Source organism: Rosa chinensis, chromosome 7 (assembly GCF_002994745.2).
Source record: "Rosa chinensis cultivar Old Blush chromosome 7, RchiOBHm-V2, whole genome shotgun sequence".
NCBI classification, from domain to species: Eukaryota; Viridiplantae; Streptophyta; class Magnoliopsida; order Rosales; family Rosaceae; genus Rosa; species Rosa chinensis.
Window position 1 is genome coordinate 56,293,279 of NC_037094.1, and position 14,826 is coordinate 56,308,104.

The window sequence follows — 14,826 nt, forward strand, 5'->3', positions numbered from 1 at the left end:
TTAATAACTCAAGCCAAAAAGGATCATTACATATCCTCCCTCTACCATCATGGGGTAGATAAAGAGTTTGTGGTAGCACAGTGATACATAGATTATGTCCAATCATTTGACGGTTCCATGCTCATAAAGGGATCCTATAGACTATTAATTAACTACTACATAGTAAATAGACAGAGTAAACTAGACTCAATAACACTAACTAAAAACCTAGAAGCATAACTCCCTAACAAATTAAGTAGCTAATTTTTGAAATGTTCTTATAGATCATAATCATTTATAATATTATAACTTAAGTAAATGATGATAGTAGTTGTTCTGTTTTTTTTTTTTTTTTTTTTTATATACTAAAAACCTAAAAAAAGGTTCCTCATAACTGAAATTCATAACCTATTATTGGTTGTGTATTAAACTGGACCTAATGACTCTATTAAATAGAAGTTGTTTTCCTTTGCCCCATTTCAAAGACTGCTGGCAGGCGATGATATTATGCAGTTACCAGTCGCTAAACTTTGATCGATGTGCACACCCATTGATGTAAACGAAAACACATGGTTATAAGCACGAATATTTTGTCTAAAATGGGCACTTTGTGGAGTTTCAGCAGAAAATAACTCAACCATTTCTGGAGGAGATTGAATTGGAGGAATGACAGTTTTCCGATTTAAGCAACACATATCTTTGGTTTCATGACAAAACAGACGGGCATGACAATATGGACATGTCTTTGGTGGTGGCAAATGATACTTTTTTATTCCAATATTTTCATGAAAATTTCAGGCACAATTATGAGGTTTGTGTCGTCTCTGTCTACGACATACTTGCACAAACCCGCTATTATAAGACATGTCATTTTGAGGAACGACATTTTCAGAGGTTCCTGTTAAAAAAATATCAATGTCAATACTTGTGCTTATTACTGAAATAAAATATTGAATAATATATTAATGTTTTAAACTTGTTACCTTCATTGACTGCTACGTCATCATCGCTGTTTGTAGCGTTCGTAGCGTTCTGATTAGCTCCGCTATCACTCATCTGCCATATATGGCTTAAATGCATTCTCTTTCGAACATGGATATTATATTCACAATTTGATGTCTGTTCGCGATGACAATGATAATTGGCCCGTCGTTGTGTCAAATAATTATTTCGTTCTTTTGAACTCATTGAAGCCTGCCATTGTGCTTTTCGACTCACTCTTTTAGGAGGTGGTATACTTTGATCATAAGCTTGATCTTATCGCAAAGCACCTATATTTTTCACATAATAGATTGCTTGAACATTGAAAAAAAAAAAAATATATATATATATATATATAGGTCTAGAAAAAGTCTGAGAGAAATTGTAGCATTTGAAGCAATAGATATGAATTTTTGGCATTTGCTTTCCATTTAACGAAAATACAGGGGGTGTTTTGCTATGTAAGTTCTTCTTAAAGGTGTTATGATTTCAAATTCTCAATGTTCTAAAATTCTTCCTTAAAAGATAAAATTAAACTACTACCAAAACTCTAAATTTTTTAACTACATACATGTAGAAATAAAATTGTGCAAAATATGCATACAAAAGATGTTTGTGTTTCGGAACATGAATCTATAAGTTACCGGTCATTGATTCCACTTCATTTGCTAGCTCTATGTTTTCCATTTGCTCATTGTGAAGAAGTTAAAAATTGTTGCCCCTCTCTTTGATGATTTTCCATGCTACAAGCAGTACAAATACCATCACTACAATTAATTTAAAATAAATTTAACGTAATACATAATGCTCAGGATTCCCACTTTAGCATAGAGAAAGATTCGTGTTGTCCCAATAAAGAAAGGAAAACTAATGAATAAAAAGTTGTAATGATTAATTGACACTTTTAAACTATAAACTGAAAAGGCATTAAACTAAGTAACTGAACAGAACAAATTGGCCTCATTCCCCCATATACACTAAATTTCCTAGCAAATGAATATGTGAAAAGGCATAATCTACAATAAGAAAGAACTACTATTGGTTCTTATACTTTCGATAAGTTAAAGTTAAAGTTAACTGCTTAGAGAGCTAGCTGCCCTTTATCAACCTACTATTCTTATTTCCAATCTAAAGTTTTAATCCTTCTATGCAAGAAGTCAATTGGATGCCTTCAGAACCTAATCTATACATCGATCAATTAATGTAATTACAAAATAGATGTAGCCAATTAAAGCAAACATATCAATTCATTTGGTATCAGAGCTGCATATGTATATGTATACTTCCAGACTTCAATATAGCAAGGAAATAAAGACCACATGGTTATCTTGTTCTCTCTAGTTAATGACTTTTTGGCAGACAGAAGAAAAAACCCTCAACAATCACATATTGGTTGAATAATTGGTAACACAGGTATAATCTTTTTCCTTACCCTCAGTTTCTTCTCTGACTTTTCTGCAATTCCCACTATTTCAGAATATAATTAGCTTCCTCTGCTTCATTTCAAAATAAGAAGACTCTATCTCCCTCTCTCTTCTCTTATCTACAGCATGCCTGCAACTCTATCTCCCTCTCTCTGCCTCTATTTCACACAGTCCAGTTTTATATTCTGAAGAGTGAATTGTTGAAATTAGAACCACAAATTGAGTCAAAATATCAAAATGGTATTTCATTCTCACATAAGTGCAGCTACTCCTTTTGGACCAAAATCATAGTATCTTCACTGCTTTGTTCCAATCTGCAGATACACAGCATTTCAATACAAACCAACAAATCAAGTCACCACCAAAAACACACCTATAATTTAATACGCAGAAAGCTATATAGATAAAAATAAGATTAAATTGCAAACCAAACCCAGATAGATAAACCCACACACCCACATTCATAGGCATCACCCAGAATTGCATGCACCGAAATTCAAAACCCGATCAATCACACCAAAAATTCAAGCTTACCTTCTCTTTTCTGTCTTCTCCCGAATGTCTTCTTCTTTCCCTTCTTCCTTTGCTTCTTCTTCTTCTCTCTCTCTCTCTCTCTCTCTCTCTCTCTCTCTCTCTCTCTCTCTCTCTCTCTCTCTCTCTCTCTCTCTCTCTCTCTCTCTCTCTCTATGGAGCGAAGAAACACATAAGCGAAAGATGAAAGCGGTGTAATCGATATCTCTCTCTCTCTCGAATCAGTCGTCTCTTTCAGTTTCAGATTGGAAATCGCATCCTTCTTCCGCTCCCATCGCCTAAGCTCTTCTCCCCTCTCTTTCTCTGTCTATCACTGTATGGAAATGAAACCATCTGTCTCTCTATCAGAGTGAAACTAAACCATCCCTAGCCATGTCTCCTTTCTTTTCCTCTGTGTCGGCAAACCCCAGTTTCTAAGTTTCTATTTTCTCTGTAAATCATGGGCAATATCAAGGGCAAAATGGGAAGTTCGAAAGTTTCCCCAAAGATGAACAGTAACACCCTCTTCGCTTTATTAATAGAGATAGTAGTGATCAATGAAAACTAAGTTCTAAATAGCCATGTAGTAGTGAAGTTAGACACAAGAGTAAGATTAGGTTTTGCTTATTTGTTGAGGTTTGACCAGAAATGATCTGTATTAGCTTCAATCTAATAAATAATGAAATCATGTATCCAAAATAAATATTAAAAAAAATTATGTGCTACCTTATTGGACTCCCTAAATACATAGGCAAAAATAGCAAGTAAAGAGAACAATACGGCAAAATGTTCATTTACCTAAATTTAAGTTATTTTAACTCCATTTACCCCAACACGTTATAAGATTGCTCACTTAGCCAACAAATTACACATTTTTTCCCCTAATACCCAATTAAGTTTGTTTTCTTTTTTGTTGGGGACAATTTTGCCCTATCTCCCTCTATCACATAGAGAGAGATAGAGTGGAAGAGAGAAAAGTCATTGGAGACTTCGCCGGATTTTGTACTCCGGTCGCTGGAATCTGCTGATCATCGGTTACAAGACTTCACTTAGGTCTCCAAAGAGGTCGTCGGAGATCTCATAGGTCGCCGGAGACTTTTATTGCCCCATATATAAACTTTTATTGGAGGGCAATAAAAATTTATTGGGTTTTATTGGGGAGCAATAAAAGTTTATTGGGGAGCAATAAAAGCTTATTGGGGAAAAATAAAAGCTTATTGGGGAAAAATAGACTAATCTCCCTAAAATTAGACAAATAAACTTTGATTGAGGAAGGAGATAAAAAGATTACATCAATTCAAAACCTTTTATAAGTGGACCCAGGATCGGTGTTTGAAACGACCGGCGGACCCCGGAGTCGACGTGGAAGTCAAAGCGGTAGTGGTAGATGAAGGAGCCTCGATCATAGAGTGTGGCTGGAGAATGAGTGTGCGGTCGACGAACTCGGTGAAGAAGTCGCGGTTATTGGAAAGACCTCGCTAGAAGAGAAAGCGGCGCTGCGAGAGAGAGACTCTTCCGACAATATATGCAATCTAAGCCTATCTTCGTCGTCAGAGCTTTAAAGCAGCTTGAGACCGAAGTGAATGCCTTGCCGGAGGAGAAGGCATGCTCAGAGAGAGAGAGAGAGAGAGTGGCAGATTTTGTAATTTCATATCTGAGCTGATCCCAAAAGTGACTTTTTATACTTAAATTGGGTGTGTGAGAATGAGAGTTTCTTGAATTAAATTTGGCATTGGGTCAATGCCTTAAACAATAAAGCTCTAATATCCTTCACAATACTTCCAAAACCAGAACCATCCTCTAGAAGCATCAACCAACTTAAAACAATCTGATTCAAACACAATAGGACCTAACTGATACTGAAATGACGACTCACATGCATGGCCGTCCGACCAAAGTTGAGGCTCAAGAAAATAAAAATAAAACTGAAGAGGGCAAGGAAAAGAAATTACAAAAACATCATCTTTAACCAGGGAACCCTGACGATATCTTTATTTTGGGAGAATGAGGATGCTCATTATCCAATTTATATATAGCACCTGTAATTAAGTTTCCTTCATTTAGGCTTATTTTTCTTCAATAATTAATAGAATGTGTTGAGAGGAACTTGGTTGATCTTGAACTGATCGAGGGAACCAGACTGTTCTATTTTACTTTCTTTTTTTTTTGTTGACAAATACTTGAAACATTAACCCAGTTTGATAGCTTCAAACTTTTGGTGGAGATTATTAAAATACGCACTTAATCACACATGCAGTACCCTACTCAACCCTATATGATCAGCTATGGTACTAATTGAAGCATATTATTGCTCGGTTTGGAAGGGCTTGTACTTCTTCACATCTGTTGCCAGACCCTGAATTGATGCAGCTGCTGCAACAAGTGATATCACCAAGCAAATCCAGCTCAAAATCTTCATCCAAGTCCAGGTGAATGAGAACTTTGGCATTTTTGTCCTCGCAATGTACATCTCTATTGGGAAGTAGACGGTCAGTGGCCAAAACGACGCTGCTCCGAGCAAACCCAAGAAGTCGTTGAAAAACGGAAACAACATGGCTAGGATTGCTGTCATCACCACATACGCAGTCCTCCACACCAGTCTGAAGGAGTTGAAATAGTATACACCGCAGCAAGGGATATTAATGGCGTACTCATTGTTTATGAACTTGCTTTCAGGCCAGCGTTTGGCGCACTGGCTTTCGACAAATCCGTATATGGGCTGGCAGAAGACCTAATGAACAAGTAGATAGCCATCCATGATATGTGGATCGTTAGTATACAACCTGAAAAGGAAATCTTGTGCTGAGGTTTAGTAACATAAAGGGGGCAAGGCTTACTTGGTAGGCACCAATGAGGTGGATGGCGATGCAGATGTTGGCCATGTCAACTAGCCAAAAGGGTTCGTAGAATCCGAACCCGGTGAGGAAATTTCCTGGTGCATCGTTCCCGAATGCTGCATAACCAACGCAACCGCACAGGACGTAGAACACTGTGGTGGTTGAGATGCCAACGCTAGTTGCTCTCTTCATGGATTTGTTTTCTGCCGGAGGTGATCCCAATGTGTCCTACAAAATCCACATAACGATGTATAACTCATCATAATAATTAATGTAAGAAGGATGTATCAAATCGCATTATCAAAATGCATGATCCGGCTTTCTAACACTACTCTATCATTTAACTATTTCTTCAAATTTTACTCTAATTAAGATATTTGGACTTGCGTTTCAAAAAAAAAAAAGATATTTGGACTTGTCTACACAAAAGAGTCAAAAAGAATGACCTTACTAAAAGAAAAATACAAGAAGATAACATAACATGTTCCACTTTTTTCTTTCCTGTTATATAGCTAAATTTCATGGTCCAACTTTAAGATGCTGGTTGAGATTGTAGACTTGTAGCTAACTAGTGAAGGAACAAGGTTGAGATGTGACGAATCGGGGAATCATATGAAAGATGTGACATCACCAATCAAGGGTTCTATCATGAGAAGAAAAAGGATGGACGACAACAAAAGTATAAAGAATTTCATTTGTTAATGAAAAGTACAAAACTAATTGAGTGGGCGAGTGGCTTAAATTTGGGCTTTGTGGTCCACCTTTGATGGTCCTCGAGGAATCTTTCAAAAAGTGTTGCGAGGGATACATGGTTAAAAACTTTTTTTTTTTTGACAAAGTACATGGTTAAAAACTTAACCTAGCTAACTGTGACATAGACAACATAAAGAATATGTAGTCTCTCTAAAATATGATTTGTTATTGTATCTCATATTCTCATATTAATCTAAAGTTATTCTAATAATGAAACTCTTAAGCAACTAAAAATATAAAGTAATAATGTGATCAAGTACTAAGGAAAAGCATTACACAAAACAGATTAATATAGTCGTAGTTTAAGATTAAAAATAATTTCTTATTACATTAAATTATATTTATACATCAAGAAGAACCAACCGTACTTTTTACTTTTATATCAATCTACCAATGCATGAAATTAATTTACCGCCTAAACTATGGAGATATATACAAGCATTGTAGAGGACTGTAAGGCTTATTTACAGGCTTTATCGCCTTTTCATTTACAGTCCATTTACCGTGAAGCAAATGGTGTAGCCCATAGATTGGCGCACCTTGCTAGTTTATCTGTTCTAGATGAGTATTGGTTAGATGAGGCACCTGTTATTATTCAGGATGTACTCTCTGAGGATTCTTGTACTAGTGCTCGAGGTGAAGGTTATATGTCCCCCTCGGTGTACAATCATCCTTCTGTTATCAATAATATTCGGGCGTGGGGTTGAGCCTCCCAGTAAGGCTGGGTTCCAAACCCCTTCAAAAAAAAAAAATACAAGCATATTAACAAGACTAAAGGGATTTGACTACTCTCATTCAGGATCTGCATGTTAGGAACTTTTTCTGTTTTTTTTTTTTTTTTTTTTTTTGGCAAAAGAACAAACTTTCATTCAAGATATGTTAGGAACTTTTTGAACAACTTAAAAGTTATTCTTTGCTTAAATGCTAGCCTTCAGAGTTCAGAGATACTGTAATTGCTAGCGGAAAAGTTATGGGAGCTAGAATTTCCATGGGCATATCTAAATAATTAGATTCTTACTTTAAGTGTCCTTATGAGACAGTATAAGAACATTGGCACATTCACAAGGTACTATATCTTTTCGTCTTTTCTCCGTAAAGAAAGCCAGGACCAAAAGCAATCAAATTGGCAACTTGCTCACTCAATAATTTACCAACACATACCCTACAATTTTTAGATTCATGCACAAGTCCAGCCACCCTATGTTTGGAAAATTCGATCATTATTTAGTTGTACTCTGTTATTAAGAAATTTATTTATCTATATTATTATTAAGAGAAAATAGTTTGTTAGTTAAAATAAATTTTTTTTTACTGAAAAAGCCCTCAAATATTAAAAAAATTTAAAAAAATTTAAATATGTAAGGATAAAGTTGTAAATTACAAAATAAAAAAGATTAAAAAATATATAAAAATAAGTATTATCTATCTACTCTCCCAAACTATCATCCACTAACTTCAACTGTTCCTCATATTTAACTGCTAAAAATTGGTTTCATTATTTTAAAATATTTTTAATTTCAAAATTAAATGCACACACACAGTGTGTGTTTTCCTTCTGGTATAATTAAGGGAAACTGGTTAATATTTACGAGAGTGATTAGCAAATGGGTCGGGTAAACCATTAATACGTGATTAAATTATCTTTGAAGTCATGCGTCAAACTGTTTTAGATCCTAATCTCTAATCTGTGGAGTTGGGTGATGATGCGACACCTGGCAATTAAGCAAACCGTACTTTGCTAATGCTTCGAAACCAAGCATGGTAGGTATGCCATGCCAAGGCACACGTTTCAAGCTTCCAGATTTGCATGGAGCCAAACACTGTGTTTAGAGTTTTTGATGAAGACAAAACAAAGTAACAAACCTTGCTACATGCAAGTGAAACCCTCCCAGATCTAAAAGTTGACATAAGCCCAGCAAGCCGCGTAGTTTATGAGGCCCTCACAAGTTTTTTTATTTTTTTATTTTTTTTGTACGGAGCCCCTCACAAGGTGCTTCAGGGTCCAAGCATAGTTTCTACTATGTTCTTAATATAAGCTTTTGTGACCTTTCCAAGTTGCATAGAGCAAAGTTCGCGGCTTTGATTAAAGTCTTTGATAGTTCTTAATTATAACATAAAGTATTTATATGGTCAAAAAAATTTCAGACACGTTATTCTTTTAGGTTTCATTTCATAAAAAAGTGATGAACTATACATGCTATTTATAGTGTCCAAAAAGATAAATATATTATTGAGCATGTCTGTCATGGACAGAAACGCAAGCAGATATATATGTTTGGATTATGTTTTTGTTTCTGTTTGGATCTATATTAGAACTTTAATCATATCTGAGATATATGGTATAGCTAGCTACGCTTAGGAGATCAGGTATCTATCCTCTTATCTACAAATAAATAAATAAATAAAAATTGGGCAACTCTTTAGGTTTTCTTCATTTTCTCAAGAGATTGAGTGTGTTTGTTGTGGACGTGACTACCGGTATTATACCAAATAATTTAGTAGCTTAATTAGATTCACAATTTGACAACACAAAGTCGATGCGCTACTGACATGTAACTAAGTATTATAGGCTTGTCCATAAAGTGAAAATGAGTGTGAAAGAGTAATTAAGTAGCTTGCCTGTATCTCCACAAGAACGGTAGAGTAGGCATAGGCAAAAGCAATGTCTCCAATGGCTTGGAATGTCGTCCAAACTTTCTCAGAGCCAGACACGTCCACTCCCACCGTAACTCCAGTTAAGGTTGTCCTTGCAGGTGGTCCTTCTGTAAATCAATCATTTTTATTAACTATTAGCTGGCCACAAATTATTGAAACGAGACAAGTTCTATCGGTTTGGTATGTTCCATGTGTGTTCATAGTGATATGTATCTGAATAATAATTTCAACGTTTTTATTACCTATGACTTTGGCTACTGAGAGGCCAAGGCCAATGGAAGAGTAGGCAAACGACATGATGGCTGCGAGGATGGAGAGCCATGAGAGCTTATGGAAGTTTGGTATTTGGCTGAGCAAGATTTGGAAGCAAGCAAATATTATCATAAATGGGTTATTCGACGTGTGGCACTTCACATGATGACCATGTTTGTGGAAACAATTCGACCTCTTCACCGCCCTGCAAATATGGCAAAAGATAAGTCGAATTATCCGACGTGTTATGTTGTCGGAAGTTAGCTAGCTACTTACACCATGCTGATGGATGCAGTGATTGTGTAACCGATGGTAACACCTATGAGATTACCATACTGAGCCAACCCACATAGCTGAACTTTTCTGCCTCCTGCAAAACCCAGAAGGCCAGAACCGTAAGTTAATTAACGTAAACATTAATATCATAATCTCCTTGGAACTATCAGTAAGATAAGTGAAGGTCAAAGATAGCTAGGGTAAATTAAATGCTTGGACTTAATTTACCTAGATTTGCTCGTACGACATCCATGTAGGTGTAGTTTCTCTTGCCGGAGACAGGGTCCGGAGATCTGTAAGAGTCGGCGAGCAGGGTGGAGGTGAAGTAAGTGATGAAGGAGAAGAGCATGAGAACAACCGGTCCGGCAACCCAACCCAACTGAGATATCGCCCATGCCAGAGATAGCACACCGGAACCAATCACAGCAGTTATGATATGTGCACTAGCAGTCACCCACGTCCCTTCAACCACGAAAAACAATATGTATCCATTTTAGTTAAAACCGAAACCATTTCCACTCTCAGTTTATCATTCTATATATTGCGTCTAGCGAACACACAAAGTACTAGCTGAATGCATGACAAATTGAGAGTGGAGTATAGCATTACTGTACATGGGAAATAAGTTCATACCAGTTCTTTTGGGGCGACCATCGTCGTCCACGTTCTTGCGGAAATCGCCGTTTTCAATGGTCGAGGGGTTGTGGTCTATGTACATGCTAGGCTTCTGAAACTCAGCCATCTCCTTCAACAGAGCTTGTGTTTAGAAAGAGGCTTTGCTATAGAGAGAAAGGGTAATGCTTCACCGAGTATTTGGCACCTGGGTTTGTTATAAGGAGAAATGGCAGCGAAGAGAGGATATATGTAGGAGTGAAAAGGTCGAGGGGAGACAATAAAAAAAGGTGATGTTAGAGTAAAATAATGGGACTGTAGGGTAAGGACCAAAGTCAAAGTGAAAGACTTCCGCTGATCCTGTGTTGTCAAATTGGTAAGGTTAGACAAATGAACTATTTTTGAGTACTATATATTACTTTAAAATTTGCAGAAAATGGCTAAAATAGTAGGCTAGGAGAAGCTATAGGCTGCTTGGTTGTGGGAGAATTATTGACAGGGTTTTGCAAAGCTTCTGCACCATTGATGGTGGTGGTGGTAGGCTTAAATTTAATTGGGGGTGGAGGTGGGGAAGGCCATCTTTTGTTTTGGAACCCTAGCTGAAAAAGGTGTCCCCACCTTGGTGTTGTGTTCTCGCATTTGGTCCATCCATTCGTTTAGAGAGTTTTAATGGTGCCCATTGATCGTGGGTTTTTATTTTTGAAGAATTTGAAAGGTAGTGAGAAGGGAAATCACTCTCTTCTCTATTCGCTCTTCTCTCCTCTCTTTTCTATCTTATTATCTCTATCTCTGTCTCTGTCTCTGTCTGAATCTGTAGATGAATGCATGTAAGAGATGATCTGATCTTCTTCTCACACTATCTGCCTAGTCGGTCCCTCTAATTGCGACTTGGGTTGGTCTCAGAGAGTCCACCATTCTACATCACTGATCACTTTGAAAATAACACGAAATGTTAGCACGTGTATGCTACTTTCTTTGCCTATTCTTTTTTCTATTTGTATTTCATTGACCTCCATTGAATTGTTGTAATCATGTGAGCGCCATTTGCCGCCTGGCCGATTATGCTTATCAAGTTATCATGATTTAGTTTTGATCACTGAGTCCATTTTAAAATGAGTAATAATTGCTTTACCAAAAGTTTCATGTTTAGTAGGCTATTAATTTCGTGAATGAAAGAAATTTAGAAAAATAAAAATAATAAATTAAATTAAAAATATAGACAAAGTTTCTTTATTTTTTTTCGGTCAACTCTGATTGTCTTTGATCTTGTAATTGTTCAGTATTTTACGTTTTACTATTGAGTTTGACCGGCCGAGTGGTCCTAATTACAATCTCCGAAACATATTATAGTAGGGCTATAACTAGCTCTAATGAACTCGTGTGCGGTTTAACTGTCTTTTTAATTTCTTTAAATGTTTTTAGTGTGCTATTACTTATTAGTAGTTTTATTTTGTCTTTTTAACACAACAATGAAAGCCATTTACTTGAGTAAATAACATTACACACTCTTGCAAATTGAGATGTACTTGAGTGGAATTCGGTGACGCCTTTCCTATGTAGAGATATCGTGAGACCGTGTTCCCCTCTGAAATAAACCTCATCGGACGACTAGATGGGGCTAACATCAAAATCCAACCCACAAACCCTATAATTAACCAACCCTAAGTGGGTGAAGCCTAAGACTAACGAGCCATAGAAGATGCAGTTGTAGACTCGTCATCGAGCTTTCTACCACAGGCGCCATCACCTAGATCACCAACAACCAGCAACCTAACAAACCGACAGTTGGATTGGGTGCAATCGCGATGGAGTTAGATTCATAGCAGCAAGCTCCTAAGCTTTAGCATTTATTTTCTTTAATTCGCAGACTTATATTAGAAGTTTCTCGATCTATTCATTTACATAAACTAGGTACTCTTATAAGTAAACATGTTAAGTTATTAGATCATAAAAAATACTAAGCTACTCAACTCTTCATTTCAATATATAATAAACGAACATAGAGCAGTTACCTGTAGAATGCTTGTAAATGAAGGTGCATTTGATTCTTTTTTTTCTTTAGTTGGCTGGTCCAAGCACGCGTTAATAGAAAAATTAGAATTGTGTAGGAAGCATGTTTCTCAGTTTTACACGATCCTAATTGGAATCACAAAAGTAAGAGAATCTGCATTTGTTCCATTAATTGCCTGAAAAAGAGATAGTACTTTATAAAGGAGCTGAATGCTCCTAGTTTTGGGGTGGACAAACGTAAACCGGCCAAATTTCATGGTCAGCAAAGTGCTTCAGTAACTTTTTCGAACAACCTCTAACCGTACAACCTGGCCATCCATTTCATATTTTAATTAATATAAAATGTATATGGAATATTTCAAGTCAGTCACTATATTCGTTTTTATAAATAAATATTAAAATTTTAAGGCTTATTGTTTTCAGAGAACAAAATTGTCAGAATTTCAGAGTTTACTTTCAAGTTTTATATAAAATGGAAAGTAATAGATGTATATATAGATTTCACCTTTTTCAGTTGCCATTTGCAATCTTACTAGATTACCATTAGCATTATCTCCTGACACCTTGGAACTCAAAGTGAATTTAGGATAATGGATTTGATCCTACAGATGTTAAAAGTGAACGAAAGTGGCCTAATGGTACGGTTGATTTTGTAGAGCACATATATTGTTCCTGACTTGATCAATTATACGACGAGGTGCAATGTACGGGTACCTAGCTAGTGAAGAGTCATCCGCTTATATGTTGTCAATTTCTCACGTGAAACATTGTATTGTTCAACATCATATATAGAGAGTCTGCTTATGATTGATTAGTTGACATTTGAGTGTTTTATATGGATCCAGCTCCTCTAAATTTAGATAGTGTGAAGTTACACGAATTTCATAAAATCACAATCATTCATCTAATCTAACGGATAGAAGAGTGCCAACCTTAACTAATAAAAATTAGAGTGTTTTTTTTTTTTGGGTACCAAATTAGCTTTAACCTACGTTGGCATTAGGCTTTACCTCTGTTAACAAACATTAAGATCTAATTTGGGTTCTCTACGATCCTATACGATCCAACTATTGTGTAAATTTTAATGTCTCTCAGTTTTTGAACTTTTTCCTCTGTTTCTCAAGATCAAAGGGGTACTTATTATGTTTGATCTGAGTTTTCATTGCTGCCGGATGGATGAATTCAATTTGGCCAATATCCCTTCAATTGCAAAGGGATTTTGCCCATGACCTGTGCCTCTATTAATTCTTTGATTTGTATCACACTTCATTTTGGAGATGAAGGGTGCCTAATTAATCTTTTGTAATCATATATGCATATGGATTAATCATCTATGGGATGTCGGAGTGCTTGATAATTTATCCAGCACTGTATGTGGAATTTCCTCAACTTGTGTATGTGGAATTTCCTCAACTTGATCTACGTTTAATAATTGATATGCTAATGTATGACAACTGCAAATGAACTAAATGTAAAAGTTTTGTTTGATTTATCCTTGCTGGTGCAAGTACCATGAAGAACAAAACCAAAGAGTTATGAGATGCAAGAGTCTGATCAAACAATAACCGAAGTTAACGTCAGTTATTATTATTTTTTGGCTGTGACTATTAACTTCAGTTTGTAGGAAAAAATAAAATAAAAATCATTTTTAGATATGTATTGATTTAGGTGGCCACTGTTCTATCCGTTAGATTAAACGAATGATTGTGATTTTATGAAATTCACGTAACTTCACACTATGTAACTTTAGAGGAGCCGGATCCATTTTCTATGATTTTTTTTTTTTTTTTGTGAAAAAAATTTATATCGATAGAGTTCTTAAATTTGAATCTTCATTTTCAAATTGAGATTACAAACTTCATAATTTTAATTTCTCTCATAATTTTTCTCTTTACAATCGTCTTCCGATTAACAAGTACGTTGGGTAACATATCGATGCTAGCTCTTTTGCTCTCTTGGGTTGATCTCCATGCATTCCTAACATGATTTGATATAGCATTGATTATAAGAACGCATGCACCTGAGTACGTACTATATGTAATGACATTGCTTCTTGCTCTTCAGCCTAGCTCAGCAGTTTAAGAGTACATATTAAAGACTGAAATGTTGAGATATTATCTTGAAAAAAGAAAAGAAAAAAAAAAAGAGCTTGATCATGAATATTTTGCAGCGAGCTTTTACAAATGCTAGTGTGAACGGTAACAGATAAGTGGTGGGCGGACAGATACAAATACTAATTAATCAGAAAAAGAGCAGCGTTTGCAGGTTTGTCCGACCCTTCATTAACGCCATTCTTTCTCGTCTTTACGACATATTCCAGCTCACGATATTTGACTCCATCAGTTCTGTTCTGTTCTTTTCTATTGGCTCCATCATACAGTTCTGTCTTGACTGGGATGTTATCAGGGTTCGCCTTTTCCACCCGGGTTGGACTCATTTTAAATCAATTAACCTGCGTTGAATGGGGTTCTTTTCAACAACATTTTACCCAAGTAAAACCCTGAAAGTAATGTTTTGTGTTTTTTTTTCTTTTTTTA

General features: G+C 36.0%; 1 protein-coding gene across 1 annotated transcript; it reads right to left on the reverse strand.

Moving 5' to 3' along the window:
• Positions 1-4,990: 4,990 nt before the first annotated feature.
• On the reverse strand, positions 4,991-10,829 carry LOC112177122 (amino acid permease 6). The gene is made up of 7 exons (XM_024315335.2): positions 10,301-10,829; positions 9,896-10,129; positions 9,668-9,761; positions 9,382-9,596; positions 9,104-9,246; positions 5,732-5,959; positions 4,991-5,625 (listed from the first exon to the last, which is right to left on the reverse strand). Exons 1-7 carry the CDS (start codon positions 10,407-10,409, stop codon positions 5,200-5,202), a joined length of 1,449 nt encoding a protein of 482 aa, XP_024171103.1. The 5' UTR covers positions 10,410-10,829; the 3' UTR covers positions 4,991-5,199.
• Between the last annotated feature and the right edge of the window lie 3,997 nt (positions 10,830-14,826).

What these genes read in the sequence shown, in the direction of transcription:
- LOC112177122 (XM_024315335.2), bottom strand. Translation starts at nt 10,409, where the DNA reads ATGGCTGAGTTTCAGAAGCCTAGCATGTACATAGACCACAACCCCTCG. An exon ending in TGTCGTACGAGCAAATCTAG is followed by an intron (nt 9,762 to 9,895) that starts GTAAATTAAGTC and finishes TGGGTTTTGCAG; the next exon opens with GAGGCAGAAAAGTTCAGCTA. An exon ending in ACTGCATCCATCAGCATGGT is followed by an intron (nt 9,597 to 9,667) that starts GTAAGTAGCTAG and finishes CCATATTTGCAG; the next exon opens with GGCGGTGAAGAGGTCGAATT.